The following is a 15,693-nucleotide window of genomic DNA, read 5'->3' as shown; positions in this document are numbered from 1 at the left end:
CATAAATCAGTTCCATATCTGTTAGATAAAATATCTACAAGTTAAAATCAGCCTCTCAGTGTTGAACTCTTCCTCAATAGGAAGTGAAGCCCAGCACTGCACTGGAATAATATCCAGTAACCCATGCTATCCTTAGCCAAGTTTTGTATAATTTTTCTGACTGTGCAACATGTTTCTTTTCCACCGACTCCAGTATGCAAGGTTTATGGAAGTAGGGCAGTTTTGCCTGCCTTCACAAACCGCAAGCATTAACAGGGATCATCCTGATAGTGGACATTGGAGTTCGAATGCTTGTTTCGCTTATCAGTGTTTTTCAAGGTAGAGAGAGAGAGAGAGAGTGTGTGTTTGTGTGTGTATTTTAATATGTCGCCCGAGTATCGTACAGAATAATAAAAATCAGTTAGTCTCCAAACTCTTCATCGAGTATTCCTCACCAGCCCTGTGCTCCTGACAGAGCAGGGCCCAGGTCTAGCGCTAGGGCCGGAAGCTCTGGCTCCAAATCCAGCCTTCCTTCAGCTCTGTCTTCAGCAGGGACGGGAGCTTCAGATTCTTCCAGCAAGCATCTCAACCTCAGGCGCAGAAGATTCTGCCATCCGTGCGGCAGGGCTGCGGCGGGCAGGCTGACTGCGTGGTCACGTGAGGCGGGTGGTGGCTCACGTGACCACGCTCTCACTCAGGCAAACACAGACGTGTGCCAAGCGGAGAAGGGGCAGGAGGGACCTACGCTTGACGAATGACAGACGGCCGCGCGAGGAGTGGTAGGACGTTGTGGTGGATGGGTGGGTGTCTCTCCATGCTGCACTAACCTGGAAACGAATTTCTCGGGCGATCAGAGATACAGCATTCGTTGGTAGAGGGCGCAGCCCCTCAGCCTATTGCCAGCGTCTTAGCCGGGGTCAGTCTTTTGCCCAGGAGCTCAAGAGGCAGGAGGTCATCCTGAGGGAGGAAGACGTGGAGAGAAGCAGCGGTTGCTGTTGGAGGAGGTGGGTGCGCGGCCGGGAAATGGCATCCGTGGGAGGTGGTGGCTGAGACTAGGTGCGGGTGCAGGGAGTGCCTCGGACCCTCCTGCTCTCTGTTCTCTCCTGCCTTCTGAACACCCCTCCCCCACTCCCAGCCTCCCCTCCCAGCTGTGTGTGACTCTTTGTGGGTGTGGGAGGTGGACACACGGAGGGAGTTGGCTTCAGGGGGCCCCCGAGAGAGGAAACGGTGAAGGGACAATTTCTGCACTCCTTAGGCGCTGGATCTGGAAAGCGGTTCTGAGAATGGTGTAGGGGCCTAGGGCAGGCTGCCTCCAAATGTGCCATTTTGGCATGCGGATTATTTGGAGCTGAAAATAATTTGAGGCCCAAAAGACTCAGGAGGAAACTTTGACCTGCCTAACTGCCTAAAAATAATTTAGGTTGAGAACCTATTCCAGGAAGAGAGCTACCACCATAGATAACTACAGTATGATATGAACTAGCGGTGGTTGACAGGGAGGAATTTAGCAAAGTATCTGTTAAAATTCCTATGTCCCATTGTTTCTCTATGTCCGCACTAACATTTGTTTACCAAACATTCATTCTTTCCTCTTCTGAATTGCTTTCCTTCCCTTCGAAGTCCCAAATCCCTACCCTTTTTCTTAGTTAGGTATGACAAATTGCTTCATTTTGCCTGTCTTTGGAGTCTCATGTCTGTGTGAGTTCACTATATGTATGAAGTTAAATTTTATTTTCTCCTGTTAGTCTGTCTCATCCATTTAATTCCTACTCCAGCTAGAAGAATCTTGAAAGGGAGAGAAAAAGTTTCCTCAACAATGGGAACTGTGAGCTGCACTTCCTTCCTCTCACCTAGTTGGCACTCACTCTCTACTGTCTGTCTATGTCTTCCAGACATTGGGGATGGCTGAGACCAGATCAAAATTGGGGGAGAGTGGGGGAAAAGAAGGCAGGGTTACATCTGCCTTATACTCCAAGGTTCCAGCTTCCAAAAGATTGCAAGAGTAGAATGAACCCCAATCTGAGCAGCTCTAGGGAAGGGGGATGGGAACAGACTCAGGATGAGGGAACCTAGAAGCTTCAGGCCTTTTACATGGAATTTCTTGTTGGGATACCACCAAGTTCTTCAACTCCCAAGAGGATCCTTGGATCTGAGTCCCCAGGCAACATCTCCTTCCCATCTAGGAGCGCAAAAGTTGCTATTCGATCCGAGGCTCCCTACCTCTGCTGTCCTGGGCCTCAGAGGAGGTTCTTTCTGGGAACCACTGACAGAAACCATTTTATGGATGGTCTCACATGGTTCCCTCTGTAGACACTTTAGTCTTTTCCTTCTGATTTGTTCTCTGCTCATTTCTTAGGGCTTGTTCCTTTGGTCTCATCCTGGGTACCACCCCTTGGTAAATCTTTCTAACTGAAAATCCCCCCCCCATGCATCCACTGGATACCAGTGCAGTTTAGGAAGGTGTCACCAGAAAGTAAAGAGTTTTCCCAAGCCCTCTCATATCCTTATTTTTATACTCAGTTTAGAGGTGAAACCATACCATAATAATACTTCACGCCCTCCTGTTTACATTTAAAAGCTAGGCCTGAGCAGTGGGCATGTGGGGTAAAATTACAGAGATTGAGGCCTAGAACTACCTCTTTTACTTATTGCCTGATTTGTTATTATCCTCTTCCCACCACCCCACTTTCCAGAATTCTGGTCATATAAGTGTTGGGTCCAATGTTCAGGTTATAGTCTTTCTCCTCAAGTTCTGTTTTCTCTTGTCTGTGTGTCTTTAGAATTTGACAAAAGAGAATACCTCAAACATAATGTGGAATAAGAAAGAATATATATATATATATATATATATATATATACACATATATATATATACACATACATGTATATATATGTATATATATATATATATATATATATATTAAAGATTTTATTTATTTATTTGAGAGAAAGCAAGCGAGAACATGAGCAGAGAGGAGAGGCAGAGGGGAGAGGCAGAAGCAGACTCCTTGCCAAGCAGGGAGCCTGATGTGGGGTTCAATCCCAGAACCCTGGGACCATTACCTGAGCTGAAGGCAGACGCTTAACTGACTGAGCCACCCAGACGCCCCTAAGAAAGAATGTATTTAACGTTTGTCCCCGCCTGGTTCCTGGCACAGAGCTTCAAAAAACCTACAGATTTCTTCAGTGATAGGACTATATTTGTTATTAATAAAGCGACTTTTGTTGGGCCCCTAGATAGGTTCAGGATGTGGGCTTGTCACCAGTAGGACCTACCATGTGACTAGAGTTGGAACTTTAGGTGAGCTGGAATTCTCAGAGAGGGGAGGAGGGCTGGATTTTGGGTTCAGTCATGTGGCCAATGATTTAATGGATCATGTCTATATAACAAAACCCCAATGAAAACTCAGGGCTTCGTGGGGCTTTCTGATTGGTAGAAACACTGATATCCAGGGAGGTTGATGTGGCATGAATCCATGGGAAGAGGGCTTGGGAGCTGTGTTTCTAAGACCCTTTCAGACCTTATTCTATGTGTATCCTTTATAATAAAACTATAATTCTAAGTGTAGAACTTATAATGAGTTCTGTGAGTTGTTCTGGTAAATTATCAAACGTGAGGAGGTCATGGGAGACGGTGAATTTGTAACTGGTCACTCAGAAGTATGAGTGGTTCCCATGACTTGTAATTGGCCTCTGATCTGAAATGGGGCAGTATTGTTGGGGATTGGGGACTGCATCCTAAACCCATGGAGTCTGATGCTAACTCCAGGTAGTTCCTGCCAAAGAACTGATGTCAGGGGGCGCCTGGGTGGCTCAGTCGTTAAGTGTCTGCCTTCAGCTCAGGGCGTGATCCCAGGGTCCTGGGATCAAGCCATCATGCTCCCTGCTCCACTAGGAGCCTGCTTCCTCTTCTCCCACTCCCCCTGCTTGTGTTCCCTCTCTCGCTGGCTGTCTCCCTCTCTCTCTGTCAAATAGTAAATAAAATCTTTAAAAAAAAAAAAGAACTGATGTCAGAATGATGGTGTCACATGTCCCTATTTTTAGCAGCCATCCCTAGATTAATATCTGTCTCTGATCCTATGTATCATACATAAACAAGTTAAAATGAAGGAGGCAGAGGCCACCAGTATATTATGGATGAAAAAAGTAGCATGTGTTTTTGTGGCAAGCACCTACAATTTAAATTATTTTTAAAGTTCTCTATAATTTCTCTATTTTTTTTCTCATTAGAGCTCCCTCCACCTAGAATTCCTGTTGGGAGTACTGCATTTATATTTGGAGGACTTCACACTCTGGCCTGGCTGGATACCTCTAAGTCCTACGTACAACCTAAAGCAGATACTTAGCCAGTCAACACCTGTGGATTTTTTCAATCTCAGCCAAAGGGCAGGGTAAGTGTGGTAGGGGTGTGTGTATGTGTGTGTGTGTGTGTGTGTGTGTGTGTCCCCAAGTATGAAGATGATTATCTCTGTTCTGATCACTCCTTGGGTATGACTTGTAGAGGCCAGGATCATCCATCAGTTTTTTCCTGGGGTGTAGTTGAAGTAGAAACCTCATCACTCATATGGCCCTTTTGTTTCTGTACTTTTTCTGGATAAATATTACGGGCTATCTCAAGTAATAAATATCAGGACACATTCAGATGTTACTTGACTTAAAATGTTGCTGCCTGGGGATAAAATTAGAGCAGATTTGTCATCAGTCCAGTCATGAATGAAAGAAAGGTATCTTTTTACAGTACAGCTGGACTGTTGTCACTCACTGACCCTCTACTCTGCCCCTAGTTTTAAAAGAGCACCCTTCAGTGGAATCTCATCTATAAAATATTACCAGGTTCTCTATCGGGAGTTTCAGGGCCGTGCACCCTTCCATACAATTCTACCTTCCTATCTCTCCCAACACATTCTTCCAAGTCAGGGCCGGGACTAGAATGAGATAAGGACACATTTTATTTTTTTTAAAGATTTTATTTATTTATTTGACAGACAGAGAGACAGCCAGCGAGAGAGGGAACACAAGCAGGGGGAGTGGGAGAGGAAGAAGCAGGCTCACAGCAGAGGAGCCTGATGTGGGGCTCGATCCCAGAACGCCGGGATCATGCCCTGAGCCGAAGGCAGATGCTTAACTACTGAGCCACCCAGGCACCCCAATAAGGACACATTTTAAAGAGGCACCCACTGTCAGATGTCTCACCCTAGTCCAAGCCCTCCTCCACTTTGCCTGCACTCAAGCTACATTGGACTCTCTGCTTTTGCCGAACCCAACTATACCTTATGCTTTACTACTTCTGTGCCTTTCCCCACACTGTTCCCTCAATCTTCAATGCTCTTGCAAACCTTTCTGTGCCTATGGGAAACATAATCATTGTTTTAGGCTCAGTCTCAAATGCTAGGGTTTGAAGTCTTTCTGATACCTTCACCCTTACTCTTTGCACGTTGGTAGGAAGGAATTCCTCCATCCATTGTACTTATACAGTATTTTATTTAGCCCTATTTTAGCATTTGTTTCTTTATATCATGTACTGGAGTCTTTTTTATGAGTAAGAGAGAACTAGTGTAGAAGAAGAAACTTGGACTCCAGAAGTATGAATCAAACCCCAGTCTGTCTGACCACAGTGCTTGAGCCTTTTTCTACTTACAGTAGTAATTATTGTTAGTATTAAGATTTATTGGGTGCTTTATATGAGCCAGATACTCTTCTAAGGGTTCTAAATGTATTAACTTATTTAATCTTTAAAACAAACTTAGGGAGTAGGTGCTGTTGTTGCCTCTGTTCTACAAATGAGGAAGCTGAGGCACAGATTGGTTAAGTAACTTACCCAAGCTCACTGAATTGGTTAGCAGAGGTGCTGAAATTCAAACCTTGGTAGTTGGACTCTAGAGCTGGTATGTGTTACCATTATGCTGCATCTATATCCCTCTAGTGCTAATTATCACTAAAAGTTGCCATCATCACCATCATTATCTTCATCGTCAGATTTTGTTTCTTATAGTGTGTAGCAAAGTACTTCATTCATCATAAAGAAAGTTAAACCTTGAGTGTTATTAGACCTCTTGTCCCTTATCCATCTTTCTGTATCAGCCTACTCCAGCTCTTCCACCCTTCTCAATTTAATGGTCCATCGTGGTCCGTCATTTTTACTACTCTCCTACCTCATCCTCTAGTGCCTGGCTTCACTGCCCTGGCAAAATCTCTGCTCTTAATAAATCCCAAATATTCACCTCTTCTTATACCTGTGTTGCTTAGTGCAGCGCACCTGGGGAACGTTAACCAATTTTTTCTGACTATTGACACTATGAATTTATCTTTCTTGACATCAGTACAGTCCCCCAAATTGAAAGCAGATAATCTCTAATGTCTACATTATGGATATTTCACAAGGGTGCATTTTCACACAGTGACTCTCTGAACTGAAACTGAGCTCAAGCACTTAATGTACTTCTGAGCCCCTTGGATAAGTAAAGGCTTGGGTTTTCTGCCTGAAGCATTCCTTTTCAATATAGAACAGAAGCCAATCGCAGTTGTCAGACCTCTAGCGATCATTAGCCAAGGTGTTCAGAATGTACGGTTTTCCTTTCATGTGGAAACATGAGTTTCTGACACTGGCTTTAAGAGGTAGGTGCTCACTGACAGACAAAAGTCAGGAACTTTGGCTCATTGAAGACTTGTTTTGTGCCTGAGAATACATATCATTTAGGATTGTTCTATTTTCATATAACAAGGAACCCAACTAAAACAAACCTAATAAGGAAATTATTATCCACAGATTGGAAGTACTGAGGCAGAGCAGCCATGATGGTTGATTTAGCTAAGGACTCAACTTTTTTCCATCTCTTTCTTCTGCTATTCACAATATCAACTTCTATCCTAAAGCTAGAGGCTTGATAGCTCAACAGTTGGAGGTGTCAAGCACCTTACCAAGGAAAAAAAGGAGACAAGCTTTCCTGATGGTCTTTTCTTATGATTGAGGGCACTTTTCTCAGCAGTCTTTCCGTAATCTCCTCCCAATGCCTCACTGAGTAGAGTTATGTCACCAGAAGGTAACATTCCTGAACCAGAAGGTAACGGGGTTGGATTACCCCTAGAGCAAGCCGACTCACTCCTGGAAGTGGGATCAGCCTCCCTGTGCTGCATGACTACAAGGAGGAGGGAGGCATACTTATGCAAAAATGACATTCTTTAGTAAGGGACTATGGTAAGCAATGCATTATACAAAGTACTGAGGTTACAGTGACAAAGAACACAGTGGCAATATCTTATCAGTTATGACCACCAAAAGCCACCAGGGAATTCTCATCTATTCTTTCCTACTTTCCCCAGCCCACCTCCTAATATGACTAGATCACAATTTTAGAAGGAATTTTAAAAAAAAAAGAACGAGAAAGACCAGATGCATGCAGGTATTTCAGAATATCAGATACTTCCTAATTTAGTGTGCACCAGAATCCTGTGAAGTATTATAAACAGCCTCATAAAAACACTAAGCACCTTTGCCAAAGTGACACAAGTAGTAAATGGTAAAGGCTCTATTCAAGTTTTGGACTGCCTGGCTCCAAAGTCTGGCCAAGTTCCAGAGTAGAGCCCAGAGGAGAGAGACCTTACTTTACCATCCAGCCTCCTTAAAAAGTGCTTCCAGGACTCAGAGACTGGCCATTCTAGTCTATGCAGGCACTTAGTAGTATAGTGCACTGCCTCTTGGTGGTAGTAGTGGTGGTGACAGAGGTGACTTTTTTCCTCCCAGGGTTAAGTCACAGTTGCTCAGACCTCACCACCAAGAACTTTGGTTCTGGAAGTCTAGACTCTAATCTGCACTCCAGGTTATGAACTTAGAGGCTGAGATGCCAGGTTCAGGGAGCCATATAAATATTCTATACCTGGGAGGGAAACAAGCCAATATTTATGGAACAGCTCAGTTTTCAAGGGCAACTTTATTCCCAGATCTAATATACAGCTAAAAGGAAGAGGACAAACACTGTGTTCACTGGTCTTTAGCTACACCATCAAAATCCATGCACCAGACTTCCAGGTTCAGTTAGGACGTGTAAAGAGCTTGGAAGTCATCACTCCTGTACTTCTAAACAGAAAAAAAAAAAAAAGCTGAACAAACTGAGAATCAATGACTTATCTTAGACCCATCAAAGAACTGAGGTTACAGGGCAAATAATCACTGCAAATTCTGGAGAAAAGACAAATCTGGAGAGGCACAACCTATCTCTCCTTACATAGAGCAGAAACTGCTAGAAATATAAACATGTGAGAACACTTAAATGGTAATTTTGACAAATTGCCAGACTGGATGTGGAATAGTTTGAGAGTGGGAAATCCCCTGGGGACCTGCAGGCTTAGAGGCTTAGTGGGCTTTACCTCTAGGAAGTACAGCAGGTTCTCACAAGTGAACATGCCAGAAAGATACCCTCATGGCTCTGGAAAGGGAAAATACACTCTTGTGAATACATCAAGAACCATCTCTATGATAAAGGCCTACTCTCCAGTGAAAAAGCCTTTCCCTGAGCCTTATTCCAGCTGAGGAAAAGGCATTCCTCCTATACAGCCCCCTCTAGCCTTCCATTCTCACATAAGGAAGAGAAAGAAGCCAAAAAACACTTGTGAAGGTCATAGCCTAGGGACACAGGCCCACAAAACACTGGAATTTAATCATGAGATTATAGAACACTTGCTCTCCTCCACACATTATCACATTGCTAACAAACCTCCAGTGTCTTAACAGTGGAGTATAGCTAAATGAGCTGCGAGGAGTAATTAGGGAAGCCGGAAGTTTGGAGGGGAGATAAAAATAAGCACACTGGAGGAATTTGAAGACCATAGCACGTAGCGCAAACATTAACCACAGCTCAACTGCTAACCAGCTTAACTTAAAACTTTTCACTAAAGGTCTGTTCACCTCAAAATTAAAAGGCATGCTAAAAAGCAAGAAAAAGCACAGTTTGAGGATACAAAGCAAGCATCAGAACCAGACTCAGATATAATGCAGATTTTTGAATTATCAGGGAATTTAAAATAAGTATGCTGAATATGTTAACAGCTGTAATGGATAAACTAGACAAATGTATATGGCAAATGGCTGAGATCCAAGCTGGTTCTAATCCCTGCCACATTTCCACACCGCCAAAGATCATGAGCACTTGGACGTGACTGCAAGAGAAGACTTGACACACAGGACAGTTGAAGAGGAGCCAGGAGCAGCCTGACCCCTGGCAATGGGGGCAACAGACAGGAAAGATCCTAGGACCCAGTGCGGGTCCTGACAGGGAAAAAAGGCCCTCCTTCTTGGGCAACTGTGGGGACTGCAAAATGGCAAAGCATGTTACCAGTTGGCATGGGGGAGGACAGCAGTGTGGCAGAAAGAATGGGCACAGCAGTGGTTGGTTTTTCTCAGGGTAGAGGTTTGGTCTGCCTTCCTTTAGAAAAGGGGCAGTGGTGAGGCCTCCGTGGGGGGCCCTCCCACCTTCATCCCTTCCGTGGCCCCGCGAAGCAATGAAGGAAGAACGTGGGAGGGCCCCCCACCCCAGAACCTCCGGGGCAGTCTGGCCTTAGGTCGCCTTTCCCCTCGCAGTCTGCTGTCCTGACAGCCCCTGGCCCACGGGCCTCCAGTTAGGATGGCGGACCGAATGGGCGATGTGGGGGCCGACACCTAGCAGTCTGGGGGTTCTGAGGCCCCGAGGGGCAGTTGCTATCCGTTCGATATCCATCCGCTGCTGCCTGCGGCGCACCTTCCCCGCCCCGCCGCCCCCAACTTCTGGATCCTAGCCCCCACCGCCAAGCGTCCCCCGGTCCCATGGATGGCAGTGCCAGCAATGAGGGGGTGGTCGCCTCGGAGGTCTGCAGAGGCGGGCTGCTGTGAGCCCGCCCCTTAGGCTGGGCTCCTCCCGGCCCCGCCCCCTCTGGGTCGGAACTAGGGTGGGCCGGGGAGGGGGCGTCGAGCCCATTCGTGCCGTATCCCTCCGCCCCCCTTCCCGACACCCTCGCCGCCAGCGTTTCGTGCCGCATCCTGCGCAGCCCCTGCCCAGTTCGGTGCAGCAGCGCGGGGGGCGGGACGCCTCTGCGATTCTGGCCGCTCGCAAGGCGGTGGGAATCCGACTGAGGAGCTCCGAGAGGAGGGGGAGGACAGCGACCTACACCTTGAGCCTGTGAAGGCAAGTGGGGGTGTCCTGGGGGGAGGCGGGAGGACCCCCACTGTCGCCCGGCTTACAGCCTTCCCGGACCCCAGACCCTGGCAGCCTGGCAAGGAGGAGGCGACCCGGTCGTAGCTGGTCCCTGAGAGAGGTGCGCAGCGCCGCGGGACCCCTGGCGAGGAGAGGCGGCGACTGGCGCGGGCTGGGCCCAGGGCACCGGGGCTGACCGGAGAGGCTCCCTCGGATCGTCTGGAGACGAACTGCGCCCGCCACTGCGCGGCCAGCTTTCCAGGCGCCCGCGACCCGCCGTCGACGGTGCCTGTACCGGGAGAGAGCTGTGTGTGTTGGGGCGGGGGGGGGGGCGCTGCTGCGGAAGAAATGGCGGAGCGGGAGCTGGGGTGGGGGGCGCTCAGGGAGGCCGCCGTGGCAGGGACGGGGACGGCGTCCGAGGTCTGTGCCCAGCTGGCGGGAGCGGGTGGCCCGTGGCGTCGGCTGCTTCGGGCCCTGATTCTGGAAAGGGGCCTGTAGGGCCCCGCGCCCTGGTTGCTGTCCCTTCCCACAGGCGCCTGGTTGATGCCAAAGTCTTTTCTCTGCGCAGTAGCTGTGGCGCATTTAACAAAAGGGCAGTTGAGTGGGTAGATTATGAAGACATTGAAATGAAGTTTTTGTTTATTCATTTCATAATAATTGCCTTCCGTATTTAGATCTTGTATCCAAGTAAATGCAAGGAAATGACGGGGTGAGGAGTAGATCACCTTTCACAGGAAGCGTCCGTGTAAAGAAATAGTGTGGTATTAATCCACCTTTCTCCTTCAGGATCCTTTTTGTCAACATAGCAGCCCACTTGAATATGTCAAAGTGTGGGAATGGTGGGTCAGAATAGAGGGGAATGTTTTCTGAAGGGTCAGTGTAGACCCTGTGACGTTTATACTTATTTCCTGATTCTTCAAAAGGTGGTGTTAGGACCTGAATTCTGGGTATCTATTAACCTGGTATTTTCCTGCCATTGTCAATATATTCTCTTGGTATTTTGCTGAATGCTCCTCCTCCTTTTTGCAGGACGTGACTCTTCTCCAACTAAGAACTGTTCTTTGGTGGAAAGGATAGAAGTTCCTGAGGACCCCTACTGTTTAGGCTGCTGGCATAGGTGGCAGTGAGGTAGGGTCTGTGTATGCATGGGGAAAGGGAAAGAGTCGGGGCATGCAAAGATGGTATTGAAACAATAGTCACTATTATCTTTACTGAGTGCTTTCTAAATACAGTTGCCTACATTCCTACTGTCCACTCTTGCATCTCATATTTTGTTCAGGGAAAGAGGTGTGGTCTCTGCTGGGAAAATGACGAAATTAAAAATTGGGAGGAAATATAATTAGACAAGCTGCAGGTCTTGGGGGAATGGATGCAGAATCATCTGGTAGGAGCAGACAGGTGGTTTAACATTTAACATGGCCTCAAGTAAACAAAAGTATGTGTTACAACACTTGTGATGGGTGTCGAGCTAGCTCAATCTCTTCTGTTCTCTCTCTTTTGCCTTTTTATCTGTTCTTAAGTTTGTTTCTTTATAGGTTCCTGTAGACCTCTGTAGATAGTTGTTCACTTTGAATTAAGCAAGAGGACGAAAATTACTCATTTGGATCCAAGGTGAGTCTGAGCACCAGCACCCCTATTGATTGGGGATGGAAATAAGCTATTGGCAAGTAGGTGAGAACAGATCATATCTTGGAGCCATTGTCTTCCAACTTTCCAGACACTTCTGTCCTCACTTTTGTGTGTAGGAAATGGGGATAAGTTAAGCCAAGATTGTACCTAGAGGGTAATCAATAGATACCCAGGAAATGGGGTGGGAAGCCATGAGGAGGACCAAGGTAACATTATATAACCAAAGAAACATTATATAACCAAAGTTCTAGATTTGGAAAGACATATATTGGGTTTAGAATCCAGGGTACATGCCTGTCTACCAAATACTCAAAATTCCAACCCTCCTATGTTTTTATCCTTAGGTCTGCCTGTATATTGGCTGTAGGACTTATCATTCCTGGAAGTAAGGAAGGGGGAGAAAATTGCACTAGATGAGTATAGGTTGGTATGAGGCCTTTCTGGATAGACCTGTAGAGTATAGTGGTGTATACCAAAGGGGCTGAATGTTTCTTAGCCTTTCTCACTTTCAGCAAGCTTTTCTGTCATCCCTGCTCCTATGTGATACAGAGAAAAGAGTGTGTTAGTTCCTGGGCAGTACATTGTTGGGCATTAGTGGGAGCATGGAAGGGATAAAATGAGGTAACAGAGTTTTCTACTATTCCACTTCTACCACACAGTCCATCTCTATTCTCATGTCTTGTGTGCCTGTCTGCATGGAAAAACACAGTTGAAAGAGACTTAAAGCTCATTTTCTTGTTCCACCTCAGGTCCATCTCCAGTGGTTGCTGTAGTGGCCTCAGAGTGGCAGATCATCACCTTCAACAGGTCTGCACTCAGGAACCATCATCTTCACTCAGACTGAATGCCTCTGTCTTCTCTGTATCACTGAAGAGACTGGGTGTTTGGAAAGGGGACTGTGTGACTACTGAGCTGATAACAAACTTGCTACAAAGTTTATTCACCCAGTGAAAGAGTGTTAAGGCATTGACCTGGGACACATTGAGAACCAAGGCCAAGATTGTGTAGGGCTGTCTATATAACTGTTCTTCAACCATGACTGGGGCTAAGAATGAGGGTAGAAAGAAAGCCAAAGCTCAAAAGAGGGCTGGTGCACAAGGCGAAGCAAAGAGGGAGTCTACTGGCGTAGTCAGACCTGTAGCCAAGACCCAGGACAAAGCAGTAGCCAAGGCAGGGTCTCAAGCTGATGCCGCGACAGCGACAAAGGCAAGGTCTAAGAACAAGACTGTTACAGAGATAAAGGAAAGAGCCCTGGCAAATTTCAGTCCCAAAGCTGAAGATGAGGCCACTAGAGTATCTGGGATTTGTTCTGTGGCTGAGGCTAATGCTGAGCCCAGGTCCACATGTAAAGATAAGGCTGGTGTTGATACCTGGTTTTGGGCTGGGGAAGAGGCCAGTGTTGGTTCCTGGTTTTGGAATGGAGAAGAGGCTGGTAATCGTTCCAGTGCTAAGGATGAAGATAGGGCTGGTATCGGTCCCCAGTCCTGTGCTGAAAAGTTAGAGCCTGTGGCTGGGGCCAGCTGCAAAGCTAGGCCAGAGACTGAGGAGGAGGAGGAAGAAAATGTTATTGGGAACTGGTTTTGGGATGGAGATGAAACTAGTTTTGATCCTAATCCTAAACCTGTGAGCAGGATAGTTAGGCCCCAGCCTGTGGATGAAATTAATGAAAAAAATAGGCCCAAGGACTGGTCTGAGGTAACTATCTGGCCCAAAGCCCCTGCTGTAACTCCAGCAGTGTTAGGATTTAGATCCCAAGTCCCATTTGAGACAAAGCCTCCTTCATATATTGTCCTGGCCTCAGCTGAGGAAAACACCCAGTCTTTGCCTGTGGCAACAACATGCCCTTCTAGGAGCACTGCTTCATGCTCACAGTCTGTCCCTGAGTATCCATTTGGTTCTGACCCTTGTATCCAGACTATAGAGGAGATTAGACGCCAAATCAGGATCAGGGAAGTGAATGGGATTAAGCCATTTGCTTGCCCTTGCAAAATGGAATGCTACATGGATTCTGAGGAATTTGAAAAACTTGTTACCTTACTTAAGTCGACTACTGATCCTCTCATTCATAAAATAGCTCAGATTGCAATGGGGATCATTAATGTTCATCCCTTTGCCCAAGAGTTTATTAATGAGGTGGGTGTAGTGACACTTATTGAAAGCTTGCTCAGTTTTCCTTCCTCTGAAATCAGAAAAAAGGCCGTAATTACTCTGAATCCTCCTTCTGGGGATGAGAGACAACGCAAGGTTGAATTACACGTTAAGCATATGTGTAAGGAAACCATGTCTTTTCCCTTGAACTCACCCGGACAGCAATCTGGATTAAAGATACTTGGGCAACTGACTGCTGAGTCTAACCATCACCACATTGTTGCCAATTACTTTTCAGAGCTTTTCCACTTGCTATCCCTGGGAAATCGTAAAACCAGAAATCTTGTTTTAAAAGTACTTTTGAATATGTCTGAAAATCCAGCTGCAGCCAGAGACATGATCAATACAAAGTCCTTAGCAGCATTAAAACTCATCTTTAACCAGAAAGAGGCAAAAGCCAATCTCGTTAGTGCTGTGGCCATCTTTATTAACATAAAGGAGCATATCAGAAAGGGTTCGATTGTAGTTGTTGATCACATGAGTTACAATACACTGATGGCCATTTTCCGTGAAGTTAAAGTAATTATTGAAACAATGTAAAATGCGCCAGAAATAGAAGTGAACACTTTGAACAATCTAAAAGGCTGTGTATTCCTAAAGAGCCTTGCATAATGTTTTGATTATTACAGTGTGTACATTACAAATCACATCTTCACCATGACATTACCTGCAGACAGTCTCCAGGTTTGAGCTAGAGCATTTTTGAGATGTCAAATGAATATTGCATTGTAAGCTGGAAACATCTGTTGATTTCTATCTTGTGTAGATGGACAACTTTTTAACATTTTACTTAAGATAGTGAACCAGTTCATCTTAAGTAGGCTAAACTTGTTCATTAGTATTTGCTTACATCTATTTGTAGCTTCAAATGACAAAAAAAGAATATCATTGAATTTGTAATCTAGTTGCAGAAATAAAGCGTATGCGCACAAAAAGATAACAGCACTCACCTATATCTGTACATACACACATTCGTTGCTGAAGGTGCACTCAACGTGTGAAGAAGGCAGGAGTTGCTATAGGCTGTTTAATGTAAGAGGAATTACTGTTTTTCCCTTATTCTGCCTTTGTCAGATAACTCATGGTAGGAGTTACAACCACTGGTGTAAACTGAAGAGAATGTCTCAGTGTGTGAAAATATTAAGTTATATGCTTTGAGATTTTTCAATAGTTAAGAAATTAAAACAAGATCATACTGTAAATACTGTTTGTAACTTGTTTTTTCCCCACTGACTCTATATTGTGAGCATCTTGCTATATCAATAAATGTGCTTCTATAACATATTTTTGAATCATTTAATGTTTCTTCTGTGTTAACAATTAGGGCATAGTGCCCTAATGTTTCATTGCATATCCCTTTTAATAATATGCACACATTTATTCTTTTGGAAAAACAGGAGTATAGTATTCTGCAACTTGCCTCATCTTTATAATTATCTTTCCAGGTTAGTATTATGCAGCTCTACCATGAGCTTTTCATTCAACAGCTTTATTGAGGTACAATCAACATACATTAATCCATACATATTTAAACTATACAATTTGGGGGCACCTGGGTGGCTCATTTGGTTAAGCATCCGACTCTTGATTTCAGCCCAGTCATGATCTCAGAATTGGTGAAATCGAGCCCAGCATTGGACTCTGCACTGAGCGTGGGGTGTGCTTAAGATTCTCTCTTCTCTTTTGCCCCTCCCTGCTCCTGCTGTCTCTAAATTTAAAAGAAAATCTTTAAAGTATATCATTTAATACATCTTGACATATGTATGCATATGTG

General features: G+C 45.4%; 1 protein-coding gene across 6 annotated transcripts; it reads left to right on the top strand.

Moving 5' to 3' along the window:
* The first annotated feature begins 662 nt into the window (after positions 1–662).
* On the top strand, positions 663–15,203 carry GPRASP3 (G protein-coupled receptor associated sorting protein family member 3). 6 transcript variants are annotated; one of them, XM_045789498.2, is made up of 6 exons: positions 663–983; positions 4,210–4,370; positions 11,172–11,270; positions 11,678–11,753; positions 12,116–12,194; positions 12,521–15,203. In XM_045789498.2, the coding sequence occupies exon 6, from the start codon at positions 12,807–12,809 to the stop codon at positions 14,457–14,459; it is 1,653 nt and encodes a 550-aa protein (XP_045645454.1). In that variant the 5' UTR covers positions 663–983; positions 4,210–4,370; positions 11,172–11,270; positions 11,678–11,753; positions 12,116–12,194; positions 12,521–12,806; the 3' UTR covers positions 14,460–15,203. The 6 variants fall into 6 exon arrangements, with proteins under 6 accessions (XP_045645454.1, XP_045645455.1, XP_045645457.1 ...); XM_045789499.2 differs by having other exon boundaries at positions 11,663–11,753; XM_087860371.1 differs by having other exon boundaries at positions 670–758; positions 11,663–11,753.
* The last annotated feature ends 490 nt before the right edge of the window (positions 15,204–15,693 follow it).

Source organism: Ursus americanus, chromosome X (assembly GCF_024610735.1).
Source record: "Ursus americanus isolate L20-20 chromosome X, mUrsAme1.1.p, whole genome shotgun sequence".
Classification (NCBI taxonomy): Eukaryota; Metazoa; Chordata; class Mammalia; order Carnivora; family Ursidae; genus Ursus; species Ursus americanus.
The sequence above is the reverse complement of the archived record's forward strand: the minus strand, read 5'-3'. Positions and strand labels throughout refer to the sequence as shown.